At 35.8% G+C, this 20,793-nt stretch overlaps 1 protein-coding gene across 7 annotated transcripts; it reads right to left on the reverse strand.

Moving 5' to 3' along the window:
- Positions 1-4,920: 4,920 nt before the first annotated feature.
- On the reverse strand, positions 4,921-20,724 carry FAM204A (family with sequence similarity 204 member A). Of its 7 annotated transcripts, none has more exons than XM_090145565.1 (8): positions 20,675-20,724; positions 19,857-20,163; positions 18,901-18,991; positions 18,376-18,412; positions 17,837-17,936; positions 16,099-16,188; positions 5,716-5,822; positions 4,921-5,363 (listed from the first exon to the last, which is right to left on the reverse strand). In XM_090145565.1, exons 2-8 carry the CDS (start codon positions 20,121-20,123, stop codon positions 5,312-5,314), a joined length of 744 nt encoding a protein of 247 aa, XP_090001691.1. In that variant the 5' UTR covers positions 20,124-20,163; positions 20,675-20,724; the 3' UTR covers positions 4,921-5,311. The 7 variants fall into 7 exon arrangements, with proteins under 7 accessions (XP_090001691.1, XP_031453266.1, XP_090001687.1 ...); XM_031597406.2 differs by having other exon boundaries at positions 17,837-17,939; XM_090145561.1 differs by having other exon boundaries at positions 17,837-17,939; positions 19,857-20,158; positions 20,675-20,714.
- Positions 20,725-20,793: the final 69 nt, after the last annotated feature.

Consider the following 20,793-nt stretch of genomic DNA (forward strand, 5'->3'; position numbering starts at 1 on the left):
GTTCTCTTCATTAACTCTAGGAAAAATAAAAGCTCCATTCTCAATTCTTTGCGAGCTGAATCATGCACTGTGCCAACATGCCAATGTTCTTTGGATGTTTGGTTTACATTGGCATATTATATCCGGTTTTATTTACAGCTTTCTTGGAAATCTACAGTATTATAGAGAGAGCAGCCTGGGGAGTTGCTGACATACTCAGAACGTAACTGTGGAATAGGAATTTTAATAAATTATCTAGAAGAGGAATATATGTTAAAAAAACACTCCAGTTATACTGATTTATCACAAAATCATCACATTTATCATAGAAGAAGGCATCTTTTCCTCATCTAACAGAACAGGTCTGATTAATTCAAAGGACTATTAGTTTGGAGTTAACCAGCCTCCACTGGCTAACTAGTATTTCAGCATTAAGCACGATCCCACAGTCATCAGTCAACTCTCTAAACAGGACTTAAAATATCATAACATTCCTTCTGGCTAAGTGACTCTACAGACAGCATTATGTTTTAGTCAATATACCACAAGCAGCACATCTAGATATATTGATCATTTTAAGTAGCTCATCAAAAAGGATGATTAAAACTTCCTCTCTAAGAAGGCAGTTGGTTCTTATTTGTAACAATCCTTATTTTCCTGTCTAACTTTTCTCTTGCATCACGTGAAATTACACTCGGTTACAACAAAAATTAAGTTGTGAGAGGCCAGTTCAGTCCGAAACATAAAAGAGAAATAAAACTGCTCAATTCATTCTGTAATCACTTAATATTGATCTGAAGTCACTTCATCTGCAGTCAAGTCTAAGTGGGAAAATCCAAGAACAGTGAACTGTTTAAGTTAGGATGATTATTCATTAACTGACGCTTCTCTGTGAGTTGGAACCCAACCACCATTTTGGCTCGAGGCTGTCTTTCCAGCTTGCTTTTACTCAAACAGTGTCCATATTTATCAATTATAATCCAAGAATGAATTTGTTAAGAGCCATCATGTGCAGAACCCACACAGCTCATTTCATAACGAAAGTTAGATGCTAATAAATGAGAACGGCCAATTTCTATGCTTTTTAAGAAGTGTTATATTCTAAATCTGATTGTAAGCAAGGAAATAGCAAAAAACTTTCAACTTTGTTACCCATTTCTAAAGAAACCAGAAAAACAAGATTTGATGGTGAAATAAACACAGCTGTAGACAGATACAAAGCAATGCAGTCACTTTTAGACAATGATGACAAGTTTTCTTGAAAGAAATTGGTGCTTCCTTTAATTCTTCGGACATCTGGAACATTCACATCCAGTGTTTCTGTTTCTTGCCCTCTCAGCAGCTCAGATGGCAATGAGGTACCCAATTCCCATTGACTTTCAAAGAGATTTAGGCACCATCCTCATTTATTGAAGACTTCTTTCAAGTTATCTCCAGCTATGACAAACTCTGGACAAAACATGGAGGAGTGCCCATTTGCCCCTTTACTGCCAGCTGCAGTTTGTTTTTGAATAAATTAAGATTTTTATTCCTCTTTTTTAAAAATCCCATTTGTAAAGTAAAAAACCCTACTACTATATTTAATTATTTTTAAAACGTTCTGATCTTGCACCAGAGGTACATTAAAAATAGATGCCTATCTCAACTAGCAGCATCCAGAAATAACTGGGAAAAAGACTTTGTTGGATTAATTCTATATGATCAATACCAAATAAATACCTGCCCTGGTCTTGCTGAGGTTGTTCAGCTCTGTGCAATTCTCATAAAGCAAGTTGTTTTTTTTTTAAATGGGAAATGCTCTGAGATTAAGCAATAATTACATTTTTTGACCAAATGCCAGAACCATAGGTGTATAGGAAACAGACATCAGTAATTACAGTTTGTACTTCAGCTATTTCAAAACCCCTTGCTTCAATGAACAAGTATTAACTGGACAGACACTCCTTCACAAATTAGAGGTTGCAAAGGCTTATTACACACCATATTTATCTTTGAAACTTGTCCAGCAGAATTAAACTGAAAAATAATGATACAGATTATGGTTGCAGGCAAAAAAACTATTAAAACTAACAACTATATATATGTTTTTATCTGTCAAACTGTCCCTGCAGCCACTCTTTGGTTTAGGAGCTCAGGAATGTGGTATTTAGAGATATTAATTATTTTATTAACATGCTGTTGTCAAATTTTAGACTGTATTTTCTCATAGGAGTTGATAAAGAATTTCTTAATTTGAACGCAATAGAGTTGTAAGAACATGACTGTGGACGAGTGAGAAACTTACAATGAAGAGCATCTGACACTGCTTAGAGAAAGTGTGGGGAGTCATTAAGTTGGCGTTGACCAAGTCTACTGTAAAACCCAAACTACCTCACAGTATTATGGCATCTGCAATACTAAGTTAGTTAAGAAGCCTTGCTAGAAAGTTGGACAGCTAATACAGCTCTGATCAGGTCAGGTAGCTCACAATAAAATTGCACCTGTGAAGCTACAAGCTTTTCCCTTTAAAGGGAAGCCACTTGAGAATATCAAGATTGTAGTTTGAAGACAGACAAAATTGGTGGGTAAAGAATTGGTGCATAGATTTAGGTTTCTCTGAGGCTTCTGATATAGGAAGAAGCATAGACAAGTCTCCTTATCTATTGCCCATCCCAAGATATCATTAACTGATGTAAGCAATATTTGGCTTTGTCAACACAACATGCTTGCACAGAAATTAATAATTTAAGTACATTCCTATGGATACATAATTTCAGTCAGACTGGGAGATACCGTCAAAGCTTTTCATTTACTGAAAGAATCTCAAATTTCGTTCAGTAGATTATATAGTTAAGCTGATTAGAAGGGTTTCAGTTAACTGAAACAAGCATTTGGAATGCTTTAACAGTTCAAAACCAGGAAAAGTTAGATCTCAGAGGGAAGGTTTACTTGGTCAAAATTCACAGCACAGGGCAAGAATACTCTACAAAAAGAAGTCAGGAATGTAAAACATCTTAGATGAGTAATTTACAGCATTTATAAAAGGTATAATTATGCATTCATTTATTACGTATTTAGATTATCTCTATACAGCTGCATTAGGCTTTTATGTTTTCCCTAGTAATCAGCTTTCTTTTGAACACAGTATATATCTGGGAATTAAGTAACATTCTAAGAGAGTAGTTTAGGTTTACCAAAATGCTTGGAATGCAATCATTCTCAATTAATCACCTAAGTAACTCAAATGTTTTGCATACTTCCCAATAATTACATTATTAATAGTCTAACATAAAACTAATTATTTAACTGAATGTGCAAAACATTACATAAGGGTTTGCAATGCTGTGACAAATATGAAGTGTTGAATTCCCAGACAGTGGGAGTTTTCTGTGGATTTGGATTTCTTTAATGTTTTCAAACGAAACAATAGTACTGATCCTTATGATTAGATAAGTATCTCTATTTGAACAATAAAAATTAAGTGCCACTATTAAAGTCCTTATTGCAAGCAGACGCATAGCATACTTAATCTACACTACTTTTATGTGTATAAATAACAGATGTTCAAATGCTGGTATTTTCAGTGCAGAAGTATTAGCATCATTCTGCTTCTCAGTAAATAAGCAGCAGAAAGGTCCACTATATATAACACTCATCTACAGGAAAATAGTAACAAACTATGGAAACTTAAGTCTGGGACAAGAACATTTTGCACAAACCTACACCATGACTGAAAAATTCTAGATGACTGTTCAAGGTGTTGTTTACTTTGGTTATAACAGTAACCATGCAACCTACCTTTGCAAACACCAGGATTCCATTTGCTTCTATCCACAGAAGAGTTTCTACAGCTGATACATTTGGAAACCATAGTGTGAGATTTATGATATTACACTGCAGAAACCTGTTCTGTCTCTGATTTACAGTCCTGGCGATTGTATGCAACTCCATCATCGCAACAAATTACAACTAACTGCAGATTACCATATTGCAAACACCTTCCTGAAAGAAATATGACATTCTGCTTAAAAAAAAAAAATTAAACCTAAAAAACCCACCAAATATCCTGAAGGCTAATGAACAAAAAATGCACTATTCCACGTCAGACTGAGAATCTAAACTCTTCAAATCAGTGCCATAAAACTGCAAATTACTATTTATTGGCAAGTTGTTTTAGCCTCAAGTACTTACACAGTAAATCACCATTACGCTAATACCATACCTTTGGCCTGAAACATATTAATCTTGGTTAACAATAACTGACACTTATTTTACCAATTCAATTCAGGCATTGCAGTGAATACACACACATGCAAAAGCTTCAGGGAGAGAACTTGTTTCAAATGGGTCCTTTTCACTGAGAACAATTTTGAGAAAACACAGTCATCAGTTCTTGTTTTAATTCTTATAATTCAAATCCTAATTCTTATAATTCAAATCCTAATTTATCTGTGAAAACATTTGACTTGAGGTAAACTCCTTGTTTATTGGGTGCAGCTTACTATATAACACAACAGATCCAGACATTTTTCAAGATAAGTATTTATATTCTTGACCTACTCAAAGACTCAATGACTTTAAAAACTTCAGTTCTTCAGAAAGAAAGGATCAAGGGAATTGGAAGCATTCAGAAGAACATGGCACCTGGACATGATGAATAGCATCAGACTCTCCTAGTAGAGGGAGAATGGACTTTTTAGGCCAGCTTCTCTTTACATTTACTAAGCCCATGAATGTGTAAATAATAGTAAGGTAAATAATAATAGCTTTAAAAAAGTAGAGTATTTTTGGTTCTGTTTCTTCTTTGTCTCCTCTTATTCAGCCCAGACACCACGCAAAACTCTCAAGCTGACATAAATAATAAAGTACTTCTTTAAATACAGGACAGTAGGAAAAAAGGCAAAACTTATCTCTTTCCTTGTACCCACACAAGGTACATATAACAATACAGCACAGAACACATCTGGAACCAGTATTTTATTCCATCTTTAGTCAGCCCTCTACCAGACTTCAAATGCATTCTGCAATGCCTTACACTAATATTTACATTTTGGAGAAACATACTATCTTTAACATAGTACTGATTTCTAGAAAACATTTTTGCTACACTGTAACAATGACAAACCAACCCAGTGCAATCTCACAGAATTAAGAGGAAACAAGGGATTCGCCGTGTTCGCTTTTTCTTTGTTTTAGTTGATTTTCTTCACATTTGAAGTTTTCTTCGAATGGTGTGTGTGTGTGTGTGTGTGTGTGTGTGTGTGTGTGTGTGTGTGTGTGTGTGTGTGTTTTTAGTCACCCACAAAACTTCAAGTAATAACGGGCATTTGATTCCCCAGGAAAACAGGATGGACTACATGTATCCCATGTTGCTTTTTGTTTCCCATCTTTTCTTAGCTTCAAACCTGAAAAAGAGTACAAAAATCACATGAGGACTCATGAACATACATTCTTTAGATATTTAATTCTATTATTTCTTAGCAGTAACAATAAAAATCAAAACTTATTTTTTACTAATGTAATGAAGACAAAGACAATTTTTATTATATGACAAATACTAATATTAATCTTGGTAAAGTGTCCTTAGTCTCATACACTGCTCAGGAAAAAAAAACCAACAAAAACAGAACGTTAAACTAAACAAATAAGATCAACACAAGCTTCTTTCAGCCAAGGAAACATTTAACTGAAACTCTGTTGCATATACTGAGTGCCATTGAAACGACAAAGGTTTAATTCCATTCTCAAATGACTTACCCCCAAGCAAGCTTCTTTTTCTTTCGAGCTTCTTGGGCAGCCTCTGCTTCTTGTTTGGCTTTTACAAAGTTGCGGCAAGCAGCAGCTTTGGCAATTTTCACACCAAGCTAAGACATAAAAGGGAACAAAGAAAAACTGAATAGAAGCAAATGGCTCATGTGAAATGTAAGCCTCACAAATTACGTGGTCTGGTATTGTTTCTCAAAACTCAAATATTAAAATATCTTTCCAATATTAAGCTGATGTTATACTGTAAGATTAGATGGGAAAGAATGTCTCTTGAGAAATACACAGACTAGTGGGGATCCTGTAGCAAGTAGTGGGATCCTGTAGCAAGCAACCCTTCCACTCAACGCCTCCATTTTGAAGGATAAAAGCAGAGGACAATAGCTGTGCCTCTCCCACTATACCCTTTTTTAAGTTTGGGTGTTTTTTTGTTTTTCAATAAATACAGATAGACATACACTCCCTCCTTCTCTCTTTCAATTATTACAGCCAGCCTATAACCTCAATTATACTGAAATACTGACAGGTCCCACTGATAGGAAGAACTTCCTGTATGAAACTCTTCTTTTGGATGAACTGCTACTACAACTGCTTCTCCAGTAGTACCTGTAGTCATGTTTTAATCAGCCTGTTCAGAAACTAAATGAAGCAATGTCCTTAGAATGCACCTGGCATCCAGTGGTGCTATCATATACATGCCTTTCAAATAAGGTCTTACTGGCTGTGGGTGAATACTACTTTACTTTCACAATTCTCAGTGAGTGAATAAGTTTAAGTTCACATTGGTGCACATCAAGAGGGGAGAAAAAGAACAGAGAAGAGGAGAAAAAGGTACCATTAACTATGACCATTACTGTGCTTAATAAGCATTCAGAATTCGTTCACGGTTTTTGCATTTTGTGACTGCTGTCATGACTTGACATTATTTGCAACTGAACTATGAAAGAATTTGGTGTCAGAAGTTACCACTTTTCACCAGTAAAAACAAGCAGTTTAGCTAGAACTGCTACAAGCTGTGATGTGGACAAATAGGCTTTTCCTCTATCCTGTCCAAAACCTACCAATAAGAAACACCATGACATTCTGCATTTCCCCAAAAAGTCATGGGACTACACAAAAAAAAAAAACAGAGGCATAGGAGACCCATCCAAAAGAATACTCCTTAACACTTTGGTTAGGGTTCCATTATTGAAGTGTACTACCAAGAACAATCTGCTGCATCTGTACAGGCAATTATTTACTCTGAAAAACACTATCCAAATAAGATGAGAGGATCAACTTAAGATAGTGGATGCGTGGTATATCTTCTACCTTTCTCCTATTTAACACTTTCCCTGAAGGCAGGTTGATTCCCAGATTTGCAAAAGAAAAAGCCTTCTCAGTCATCACTACAAGTTATTTACCTTAAGATTCTTCCACTATTCATGAATAAAAAAAATAATAATCTTTCTGCAGAAGAGAATCTGCACACATATCAGGCACTAAGCATCAGCTTGTACACCATAACAGGCTCTAAGCACTGCCAACACAAGCTACTAATAGATAAGCATATGATTTTTTTTCTCCCCAAATGGAACTGTGCAAAATTACTAACACTAAACAATTTTTGAATCTACTTTTTGCATAAGATTATTACAGGGTCATAAATACACACCTGTGCAATCATCCTGATGCACAAGATGTGGTATTTCCAAACTTTCCTATTAAGTGCATAATTTTTGTAATGAGCATGAACAACATTTCATATAAATCGTAACACATTGTCAGTGTCTGAACAGCCAAATCTCATGTGGAAGGCAACCAAAGGATAATTCTTATTCACACTGTCACTTAATTTAAGCACAATTATTCATATACTTGTTCTATAAATACGTTTATGAAAATCCACAAAATACTAAAAAAATCAGTAAGAAAGGATCAATTACTGCTCTATATTTAGAGCTAACCTGAAGCCTTAAATCCATCAGAATCGCACCATCATTAGTTTTGAATTGCATCTTCCATCCTAACATGCTAAAAAAAGATCAGCTCGTAATGTGTGATGAATAATGGTTTCTCCCTAAAAACACATTCTAGGAATCTATTGAACACTCACACACATGCAGACATTCACTACCGAGGTCTATACAAGTGCAAGAGGAAAAAAAAAACACTGATCTGTGTTTCTTGGAAGACAGAACGAGTTCTTCCATCTTTGCAAAGTACAGAAAAATGGGATATAATAAGATCCTCTGTAGCGTATGTGGAAGTAAAAGCAGAAATGTTTTGCAGTGTTATCATTTCTAGGCTACATAGAGACAAATTTGCAAGACGTGAAAACAAATGTGTCGCATATAAATACACACAAACATTGCAGTCAGATTAAATGCCTTTTGCTTCTACCCACACCCACACATACATCCACACCGCCCCTCCCAAACGAAATCCATGAAAGCTTGGTCAATGGGTTTTACATAAAAAAAATTTCAGGTCATCAGATAACTCAATAAAATACATTGTTAAAAGAAGTAAGAAAGCATGAATAAAAATATATACAACAATTTCTTGTGTAGTCAAAGTATCAGCATTTTCCATATAGAACATCCAATATTTTGCTGCATTTTAATTAAGGTGTCTAAACATTATCACAAAGAACTGCAAATTGGTCAGAGCACGCAGTAAGGAAAATTAAGCTCTAAAGGCTTTTTATCACCATATTTCAGGAACCAAGGGTGTAAAATGTTCTAATTTGGGATATATTAAAAGCCATAAAAGGTCTTTCAAAAAGATTAATGGTACTTTGCTTGGATTTAAGATAAGGGCTTTAGCTGGTTGGAAAAGCAGGGCCCTGGCTAGACCCTTGAGGCATTCATCTTTACAGCCACTTGGAAGATTTGTAAAAGCGTCTGCATAACCTCCAGCAAACGCACTGCGACATTTTTTTCTTTATTTTTTATTTTTTTAAATTCCTTTCAATTTTACAGGTTTAAAGTCTGGAAATCACATCGGATAGCGAAGCCGCTATGGTGGGTCACCCCCACAACAAAATATCTACGTATTTAAGACTAACTAAATAAAACAACTTGGCTTCTAACAGGTCAGAGACCTTTCCATTTGGAAGTTTACCAATAATGATGGCAAGTATCTTCCTGTAGATGCTTAACGTAGCATAAGTGAAAAATTCCTTATCGTGAAAAAACAATAGATGTTTCTACTCATCTGAAAGTGTTACCCTTGCAACAAATTTCTGAAGCTTTGCATCTTCCTAAACAAACACCTTCAAAAATAGCAATTACCAAACTTTCACTTCTTATGGAATAACAGGTCTCTATGAAAAAAATATTTATGCCATTCTCTTTTGTTCTTTAATTAAATGAAAACAGATGTTTTCTGAAGTAAAGCGGAACCATTACTGGAGTACTTAAAGTGTTAAGGTCTTTAATTTTTATATCAGTTTGGTCTACAATTCCTGATTGTCTTTACTCAAGCTCAACATTAATGTCAAGCAAGTTACCTAGGAGACGAAAGAGATCAAAGAGACAAAAAACCCTCAAATGTCTGATTAATCAAGCCTGCAAACAGCTTATTTCTTTTAGCCTGCATGCAAGTATGAAAATGAGATTCTGGGAGCCGTACATTGTGCAGATTTGTTCATTCTTATCAGAACAAAGCCAGCGGCAGCTTATTTCATGGATCATTGGCACTGTCATCAGTGCTACACAGAACGGGTGACAGCTCCTCATTTTGAGGCTTGAACAAAATTAGCAAAAAGTCGGCACAAATTAGCCTCTCATCTTTTTAGTAATATGACATTATTCATTTACTTTTTATCCAATTTTTAATTTTTTCCTTGTCAGCTATCCCTTTCTAGTGTTTCTTGCACAGCATCATAAAACACTTTTAAAACAAGCAAAGAAATGGATGAAGTTGAAATAGTTCAGGCAGAAGAGTAAACATTTGTATTAAGTTGCACCAGCATTTGCTACAACTTCCAGAAAACTTCCCTGAAAAATAAAAAACAGGACATTTAACACTTGGTTCCATACAGTAAGCACATTTCATTAAATAAGACTGCACGATGTAAGTGCTGAATGGCACAAGCGTGAGACAACAGCTTCAAGAATTGCTCCAGAAATATTTAGGTATGATATACAAAGCGCTGAACCCGCAGAGGCTCTAACAAAACATCTATATTCAAACAGGTCCTGAAATATCCTATGATCATAGGAGTGAAGCCAAACAGCCTTTTAATACAGTGTTACAGTTTCTCATCAAATATGAATCTAGTTATTTCAGGCTTGCCTTTAGCAATGATTTTCTCCTTTTATGTTATGGAATGTTATCCATTGCTGACGTATATAAAATATATAAAGCAAACAAGAATACCGAGTGGATTTTGCAGTGAAAATTGTCCCCTTTCAATGATGTGCTCAGCTTCCACTGTAAAATACTTTGTAATACCTTTGTTGTATTTTTATGCTGTGTATTACAACATCAAATTATATTTGGATGGCACAGTAATGGAGTAAGGACAGAAAACTGTTGTACCATTAAGCTCTTCTCTAGATTTAAACATTGAAATGCCAGTAACTTCTTCCATTCATGAGAAAACACAGCATTAAAAAATTAACTGTAAGCTGTTAGATGCTTTACACAGCCCCCTTATAAGAAAGGCAGTTTTAAAAAAAGAACTGTAGTACTGTTTTCAGCAATTTCTTTATCTCTGTTCTTCTAAGTAAGAAAGCTTATTAACAAGCTTTGAACTTAAAATCACATTTACAATAATGTGCCATCAACAGTTTTATAAGCTAATTAGAAAAAAAGATTAATTAATGACTGGCTGCTAATAAAATGGCAATCATGAAGAAAGAAACCAAGGGTGCTAAGCTTCAACTACCACCAATTAAGAGCTAATTACAAACAAATTATATATGTGTTTTGCTGTGGGCTTTAATTTACTAAAATGGTTTTAATTAAAAGAGAAAACATGCTGATTAATTGAACTGCAGAAAAAATCTACAGTATAAACTGTGCTTTGTCTGTCTCTTTAATTAGACTTGTAACATCTGAAATCTTTTTTTAAGGTTTGTTAAGGAAAAGATATACATAATTAAGGGAGCAGAAGAATGTAATTCTAGGTGATAACCCTGCCATGTTCCAAAGGTTAAAAGAAAACAACCTCAATGAAGAGTGATATTTGGAAGCATCTCTGTTAAGTCTTAGAAAGAATCTTCACAGATTAAAAAAAATAAATTCTTCCTTCCCTCCACCCCCAGAGTCCTTGAGCAGGCAAGACTTCCAAATTAATTGGTGCCTAAGTTACATTCTGTATTAGATTGCATCAATCTCCTCAGGTAACTAAAAGCACTACAATAAAATTAGGCATTTTACACAGAATTTTGAAAGGAAGCTCTATTATATCTATGGAAGAGCAATCAATTCAAGGTAACTGCAACCTATCTGAAATTGTGATGTATGACCTACCAGCTTCACGAGACAAAAAAACAGCTGAGACAGGTTCTCAATTGTTAAAACATACAACTTTGCTCATATCCTTTCCCATGATAAAGCTAGAAGTTACTTACACACAAGGAACACTAACTTGCACACTGTAAAATGGTCAAAACTGATGTAACACAAAATGTGATGACAGCAAGATCAATAATTCTGTGAAATGAAAAGAACATCCCAGTGAGCAGATAATTAATTTGGTGCATTATGACATAGATCTTTCATTTAAACTTGAACACAATACCATCATTTTTGTACAAATTACAACTTTAAAACAAAAAAAAACCTCACCAAAATGCCAGAAGCCACGAAGCACACAGAAACAGTGCTGTCAAAAAGTCTGCACTACTCAGAGATTGACAACTATTTCAGTAATTTGGTGTACTAAATCACGAAATATTTCTGAACTTTCATTCTGACAGGTAAATCTAACATGGTTTTACTGTGTTCAAGTTTCAGTCCCTAGGCAGTGTGCTCTTAGACAACGTGGCACCTACTTACCAGGCAGTAGCAGGAAAAAAAACAAGGCAAATGCAAAGTTTGAGGTTTTGACAGATCAGTTCTCAGAATATTAGAGCCAAAAAATCTGCATTCAAAATGATTTCAACAAGAAAAAGTACTACGAAAAATTCTCTCTGTGAAAAGAAAAAAGAAGCCCAAAAAATATTTTCAGGTTGACAATTTGAGGGTGTAGGAGAAAACCTTTAAAAGGTTCAATGAAATAACTCCAAAAGTATCACTCCAAACTGAAATCAGTTTTTAGCAAAGTGAAGGTACCAGACATTTCCACACACTATCCATACTCAAATGGATACTCACCTCCAACAACACACAGACACAGTGCTCTAACTACTCAACATTCCAGATGGAGCCCCACAAACAGTAACAACTGAAGTACACTTCGGGGTATTATACCAAAAAGGTTTTTTTGAAACTGCTAGAAAAGTTGACACAATTCTAAGCATCAGTCCCCTGCTAAATACAGACCCAAGTACTGCTTCCATTCAATCTCAGTCACTCTAGAACATCCCCAAAGAAAATTACCACTGTAATTTAGTTAAACATCCACAAACTTCATTCTCACTAAAAAATTCATTCTAAAAGGTTCAACACTCCTACATTAACAATAGCATTTATCTTGACATCTACCAAATTAAACAATTCATAATTAAATGCAGTGTTCAAACTATAGCTTTAGGTGTGCCATTCCACATTTTGAAGGCAGAACTTTAAAACATGAGGAGCTGCCAGTGCTGAAAACCCAAGATACACCATACAACAAAGGCAGCAACTGGATTACAATAGTGAACCTTGACTGCTTACATATATACCACCATATTCTGACTTAGTAGTTGTTCAGTACTAATAGTAGTCTGATACAGGCTTTACAAGAACAACTTCTACTCTTGCAATGTACTTTTACTACGTTGAAAATCCATACTGAATTACGACAATTAAGCAATGACACACCTGCACTATGCAAACATTCAACAAAAATTCATCAAGCAAAAGGAGTGCTGATCTTTTATGCTATGACTGCCCTGCAATATAGAGATGCTCAAGCTAGACCAGGTTCTAGAAACAGTATAGCTGAAGAAGCAGACAGTTACTGATGGACCACGTTATTCTGCACAACACAATCCAGACATGCCCATATTGTTTCAGGAAGAATTTCACATAAATTATGCAAACAATTATTTTGGGATAACCATAACTCCCTGATGAAGCAGAACCTGCCACAAGACGTGCTGTGGAGACAACAGGAGACAAGGGGTAACTCTTAGTAGTGAGGTGAGCCAAGAGATTAGGTTATCATCATCATAGGTGTACAATCCATTCTTATTTGAAATATATTTTTAAACATTTTTAGCCACAGTCCCAAAAGCTACATGTAAATCCACCTGTACAGTCACCAGCAACTGCAGAGCCTCTTGCACAAGGTACCCAAGTTGTAACCACCACAGTTAAACACCTTGAGAACTCTACTAGATTATCTCAGTTTATTTCAAAATCAGCACGTGTGTTTGCCAAGCAGAAGAAAGCAACAACTAACATACAGCCCAAAGCCTCATTTATAGCAGCATACAGCAATATTTTCCTTAAAAAGCCTGCAACAAGTACCATATGGAAACCAAAACATCCAAAACCTCGAAGCATTATCGTTTAGGTGTTAAGGATATGCATTTCAGTGATGCACTCACAGCTGCTAGATTATGCATATTGGCCAAATCATCACTGATTTTAAGGAAATCTGATTTTAAAAAACCTCACCGTGTCACAACGATAGCATATTGACAGCATCACTTTAGCATTCCTTTGCTTTTTAGGACATTTTTCTACTGCCCATTCTCAGTCATCTGTTTATTTTTGGCTTCATTTTTCTAAATACTGAAGCTGCCCTATCAGTTTCACAGGCTTATAAATGTTATACATCAAAAATTAGTTTCACTTATTAAGGCAGAAAACGGCTTTAAGAACTCTGGGATCTGTGCCTCAAAGCAAAAGCTTTATCAGCAGGTTCCAGTCACTGCTTCTTGCAAAAGAAAATGGTGCCGATTAAAAACCCATACACCTGATTTCAAAAAGAACACCTACCCATTGAACATTTTTCACATGGCTACAAGGGGGGCTGCACCCCCTGCACCCCAAATGGAAGGCAGCTGCTTCTCACACGCACAGCCCTGCGACATTGCTCAAGAAAAATAAAAGCTATACATAAAAAGATGAGGTTGAGATAACAGAGCAATAATTCATCCACTTATTTCTCTAGACTTCAGAAGTGTTGCACTTCAATACATGCCTGACATGCTCACAATGTTGTATTGAATTTGGAAATTAAGACAAAAATAACCCCATACTCCAAAAATTAACTCAGCCCTTACAAGTATTATGTAAAAAATGAGCTTCAAATTGCAAAGACAGGAGGAAAGTTGTGACTGAATCACTACTACACAACATGAAAGCAGTATTTTATTTACTGTACTTTTGCACAAAGCAACGTTGTTTTCAGTCAGCCTCTCCCATAACTAAATCCTTTGCTGTAGCCCTTCACTGAATCAGAATTAGTCACTGCTAGAAGGGCATTCTTGGAATAAGAAATAGATATAGAGAAAAAATAAATAAATGTAAGCTGTTAAGATTACAAAGAAAAATAAAATTTTGCAGTAGGTTACATAGCAAATCCTTGAAACACTAGAGAACCCTAGTGAATTCACTGCATTTCTGCCTTCACAGAACTCCTTGTGAGATCAAGGCAGAGTCATTTGAGTTTTCCTTCTTTCAGCATGCTATTTATTCAGATAAACTCACTTAACCAAAACCAAATCAAGGCTGTGAATACTAATAATACTTCAAGCATTTTGTTTTCAGAATTACAACATGCTAATATTTGAAAGTCAACAATTTGGAGCTAATGTTCCACAGATATTATATTGCTGTAACACCTGCGATATGCTAGATGTTGCACAATCCCATGGTTACAAAAATCAGATAATAGTTTATCATAAATATTACAAAACCTTAAAACTTCTTACACTAATTTGTTTTTATAGTCAAACAACTTGCAGTAGAACCTTAGTATGTTTTATTGATTACGATACTCTAACCACTTTAGAGTAGATGGAATAATGACATTTGTGAAGGAGAACCTTTAGAGTGTTTTGTATTCCAAACACAAAAGGTAATATAACAGTATCACAGTGAGAAGTTGGCTGGACTTAAATGGAATATTAGGCTACATTTCTGTCACTGTCATAAGCTGTTATCCTGGTGCAGGGAGGTTCTATAATTTTAAGTGGAAAAAGGCTGTCTAGTAACTAGAAAGCACCCTGAGTGACTAAGTGTAGGAGTTTCTACTGAATGCATAAGAACACGCACAGAAGAAGTTAGTTTCACCTAACCATATTTATGAAAGAACTGTATTTCCTGTCCCAAAAATCATCTAGATTTTTCAGTCTTTGCAATACCACATTATATGCCATTAAAACACACTCAGACCTGCAATTTCACATTAAAGCTTTGCTTTACTTATGAAATGCTAGATGTTTGTACGAGAATGAGAAGCAACCAGAATGTTCTGGATTCTTTTTTATTTAAATGCCTTCTGTATCTTTGAACACCTTTGAATTTTACTGGTACATGCAGTGAACAGAAAATTCCCATTACATCTGAAGATAGGTGAGCACACAAGACAGATAAAGAAAACAAAGCCCTTGTTGAAATTATATAAATTAGATGAGTTTTTGAAAGGCTAGCTCCTACAATCATCTAAAATAGCATTGTATTTAGGTTTTTCTTCTTCACTTCAAAATTATTCTATTTTTACCTTAATCTTTTTTCTTTTGCACTTTCTCCCCATGCCCACATTCCAATAGGCACAACAGCCTACGTGGATTTCAGTGAAGTACTGTTGTTGGTGCATATGTGGTAGGTGGTAGCAATTGAACCATTACTCACAATGAATTGCAGTTTCATATGTGATAAAGGTATGTGATAGATCCCCTACCAGTTCCTCAGCACTTAGTACAAGTCTGCTATAACAGACTGTTATAGCAAACAGCTAACCATCCTAAAAAACAGGCAAAAATATAAAAAAACCACTTCAGTTACTAATGACTGACTTGTGGAGCCAGTATCAGGGTTTCAAGGTGAGGTTATTTGGGAACGTTCATAGCTGTATTTTCAATTCTTACAGATGGCTACACTTGTCCAAACATTACTGGATCAGCAGCTAAATCCTTCAATCATTGACAAATCTAATTAGGAAACAGAAAGGATGTCCCAAGCAATCTTCAGTGCTACTTTATTTTCAACTTTTTTAAAATAAAAAAAACACATAGATGTCCCAAACTATTTTTTTTCCCTAAAACCTTTTAATAGACCACTTACCTCACGAGTTGCTAATCTATCACTCAGCTCCTCAGCTTTATCAATGTCACCTTCAGCCACGGACTTCTCTATGCTAAGTTCAAGGCCAGACTAGAAAGAAAAAAGCAAATATCTTTAGAGTAAATAAAAATAATACATCTAAAGGGAGCATCTCCTTTTAAAAAAATAATTTCAACAGAAGTCTTAAAATGAAGACACTGCATGAACCTGTAATTTCTATGTAACACAAATCACTTTGTCTATGTATTGTAATGGACAGTATAATTAAGAATTCACTGAAAGACTGCCTGAGCACAAATCATTGCATTAGTTCCACCTTATGTGCAGGATAATACTGTAGGTTAAAAAAATTACACGGACTAGTTTATGCCTGTCACAATAAAATTCATCTGAAGATCTGGCTTATCTCTTCCATCCCTGGAGCTTTCTAAACAAAATGTGAAGTATATGTGTCAGGTAACACGAAGAATGGCAATTACCACTGTATCGTTACAGTTCTAAGATCTTATCTTTATCCAAAAACTGAGTTCTGGCATGATGCCACTCCACCAATAAATTCAGAAATCTAGTTATCCTGCGGAAAACAATGAAAACAGTTCAAAATTCAACCTTTACAATCAACGTAATTGTAAATGTCATTAAGTGAGTTAACATAACAATAAAACACTTAATGGAAATTATAGTTGGAATTGTAGTTGGAAGTTTCTGAAAAGATCCAGAAGGATGTTGGCACCAACTTCGGAATTTCTGAAAAAACTCATTCATTAATCAAAAAGAGACATTTTACAGACTCACTGGTTTTAAGCATTAACGATGCTAAAGAAAACAATGCTGTTGGTTTCATAATAAATACTTTTTTAAAAAATAGAAAAGCAAACAACTACTGAGAAACAGAACACTTAATTATTCAGATGAAAGTTAACAGAGTGCACAAATGAAAAGCCAACTATTAGATGCTTTCTTTGAAATTAATGAGATGTGTTCCTCTAGAAATGAAATCACAACTTAAAGGAGAACAGCTGCATGTTAACACTTTGGGCCTCAGTCCAGATCTATACTGAGCAGTTTAATGACAAGTAAATGCCCACCAAAAGTCAGAACTGATCAATATGAGTGTCAATGCATAAGTTTACTTTAAGCAAATGAAAAACAGAAAGTTTGTGATAAAGGATGCCAACTGAATATTTGATGTCTTAAAAGTAACAAGGGTCCACTACAGTAAAACTACAGAACAAGCACATCATATTTCGAATTCCTGACACATCTATCATGTTCTATCAGTTACATCAAATATGGCTAGTTATACAGCAACAGTTATCAACTAAATGTGTTGTAAATTCAGTAAAACTTTATGGTAGATTCAACCCTCTGATTCAAAGAGCAACTGGTTTCAACTAATGGACTGACTTGGAACACTCTGAAGTTAAAACACGATAAAAGGTCACTGTAATCAAACAACACGTATCAAATCTTTTGTCTCTCATCACAATAGAATATAAAACCAAGGAAGCAAAGAGGCACAGATACCATCTGGAAATCTTTCAATTCAAGTAAAACTTACATGACACCTAGAAGGAAATTCATTTAAGAATATGCACAAAATTATTCTTCCTCAGAATGACTCAGTCACATGCTTACACCCGAACAGACTCAGTTTTACTGTTACCTCAGTTAACACTGCCTTTTTTTTTTTTTTACTATCAAAAAAAGATGTCATGGCTTTTGTAACGACAATCACCTTTTGTGGAGCTCTGCTATCCACAGGTGATTCAAATCTATCATTGATTCCAAAGTACTGTGTAAGTTCTTTCCAGTGGTCTTCATTGGCCAACTGCTGACTACTAAAAACCAAAAAATAAAACTCATTAATATCACCAATTTGTTTCCTACAGCTTGTAATGTTCTTTTCAAAACTAAAATAAATTCTATTTGGCAGATGTCACCTGACATTTTTTAATGCAAATTATTCCTTTTCCTCTGTAACCACAATGCTGCAATCTTGAAAGCAAGCTTGTATGCAATTATATGACAAACACCAGAAAGAATAACAATACATTAATTTTAAGTTGCATTAAATAATACTACTCTTTTACTTTAAATCAAGCAATAAGCTATCACTAGAATTCAATTCAGTCTGTGTGACAGACACCAAACAACTTCAGTATATATTTAACATGACAATGTTCAAAGCCAGTGTTTGGCTACACTTCTTACAAGTTTTGCATGACATGAAAAACAGACCTCATATAATCACATTGACATATGTATTGGTTATACCTCTTAGTCACTTCATTTTTGTCCTTTTCAAGTTTTCCTAAAAAAGAAAAAAAAAGTCCAGCGTTACACAGCAATGTCCTATTGCATCCAATGAAGTTAACAGATCACTAACAGAGTATGTTCCCACTGAAAGACTGTCACAGAAGGATCTGTACTGACTGATCATGGGGAATTTAAACTACTCTGCTGGGAGGTTTTTCGCTTGAAGAACCTCCTACAATATCTGTCAAGAAGCCTTGATCAGAACAGACAAAATAATGTATGAAATAATGTACTGAAAACATGCCCAGCCTTTTAAAGTCAGTACTGACTGAATAAATTCTGCCCCTTCTTTAGAAAGGATTTTAAGAGCAATTTACAGTCTAGGTCCAGAATGGATGTGTAACAACTAGAAAAAGAAAACCCTAGATATCAGACGACACCTATTCAAGCATTCAATCATCGGTGAAAGCTAAAAATGTACTTCCAATGTATTTATTACTAATTTCATTTAGAAAAAATAAGGTCTGGAATTATGCAAAACACCTTTTCTGCGTCGCTTTCTTTTTCGGCCTCTGCTTCCCTGATTTGCTTCCATTTTCATTTCACGGTTTTTCTTCTGAAGCTCCAAAAACTTCTACAAGATTAAGAAAAAGCAAGGATCAGTATTTTTTAATTTTCTTTTGAAAGAAAAGAGGTTACATAGAATGCTGAGAAATATTGTCCCAATATCTCACTTATCCACAGTAGCTTCCTGTATTTATTACATTCAAACTTATGCAGAGAGCATCCGATCCCGATGGTGTTAAACTGGCACTGACTCTAACACTTTATCACCAATATCACTGACTCTCTGCCCTCCCTAAGTCACAGGAGTATTCAAAGTAGTTTTCTCAAGGAGCACGATGCTGAATATACTTATGTTGGTTGTGCACTCCTAGGCTACATAACGGTTTGTTATTGCACAGACAGTAGTTTGGAATCCAAGATTACTGACAGTGTATTCCTTGCACATCAGGCAGGTTTTTAGATGCAACAAGAAAAATAGAGAGGTTATAAGAAGTTATGAGGATACCTGCACCTATACACCCTACATGCACCCTATACAAAGCATAAAGGTATAGCTCTACTTCACAGGTATACATCACCAGCACAGGACTAACATGCTTAGCTATAAACACACAAAAATCAATTATGAGGAAGCTCAGAACCCATACACTACCACAAACACAAGTATTTGTGCAATTGAGTAGTTACCCAAACATTTCCTTGCTGTGCTTTTAATCACTGCTACACACACAAAAATAAAATAATGCAAGCTTTTCTTGTTTTTCCTCCCATTTAAATTCATGTTCACTCTACCTGAAGTAATCTAAGGTACATTATTGTGATAGCACTCCGACTGCATCTCATTTTGTATTGGTATACCTAAAATATCTAAATTTGATTGTTTAAATTTAAAAAACAGCTCCGCATATTTGGAGCCATGCTACAATACCCACATTCCATATATTTAAAGGAATTCCAGCAGGGCACGGTTCAGGTGTGCTTTCTCCATCTGCCACGGACGTCAAAACTGATTTAGTGATGGCATTACTTTCAGGTCCATTCTCCTGCAATTCAGGAAGCTGAACTCTTTCTGCATCTTCCTTTGTATCTTCTTCCTTCAGACAGGAAATAAATGACTCCTCTTCACTCTCAGAGCTCAAGTCAATATCACTCTCATTCAGTCCTGGAGGTAACAAACCACTCCACATCTTCCTCTTCATGCAAGGCCAAGGCACGGGGAGTCATGCGAGCACACCTATTCTGAGACAAAACCACCGTCAGCCAACAGAGAGCCAGAAAAACCAGAACGTATTAACAGAAACATTTCTCCCGAGGCGCTTTACACAAGCTCTTTACAAAGCTGTTAGTACTTACAGCTTTAGAGGAGAGTTAAGAAGAGACTGAAGTGCCCGGATTAAAGACAGTACGCATTTTTTTTTTTTTTTTTCCTTTTTCCCCTTCCTTATTCCTTAAAGTTTTCTCACTTCGGGTTTGTTTACAGATGCTTCCCAGCTTTAAGCATAACACAGCAGCAACGCCTCTCCGGGACAGCAGAGGAGCACCCGCAGCCCTCCCACGGCACCGCCGAGCGGGAAGGGCCGAATCTCGAAAGCGGGAGGATGGGGAAAAGAGCCCGCTCAAGAAAGGAGCCAGGAGGGGCGCAGCGCTGCTCCAGACAAGAGACACAAAAGGAATAGAGAAAAAACAAACGCCACGCAGCACAGCCCTCACCGCTACCCCAACGCCAGCTGCGGCAGCATCCCGTGTTTACCTGGCCGCCATCTTGGCACTCCGGAACACCCCGCCTGTTGATTGGACGCTGCCCCGCAGCCAATCAGCGGGCGCTTTGCTGCCCTGCTGCTGGTCGCCATGTGCTCCATTGCGACAGGG

Source organism: Phasianus colchicus, chromosome 8 (genome assembly GCF_987193195.1).
Source record: "Phasianus colchicus chromosome 8, bPhaCol1.hap1.1, whole genome shotgun sequence".
Classification (NCBI taxonomy): Eukaryota; Metazoa; Chordata; class Aves; order Galliformes; family Phasianidae; genus Phasianus; species Phasianus colchicus.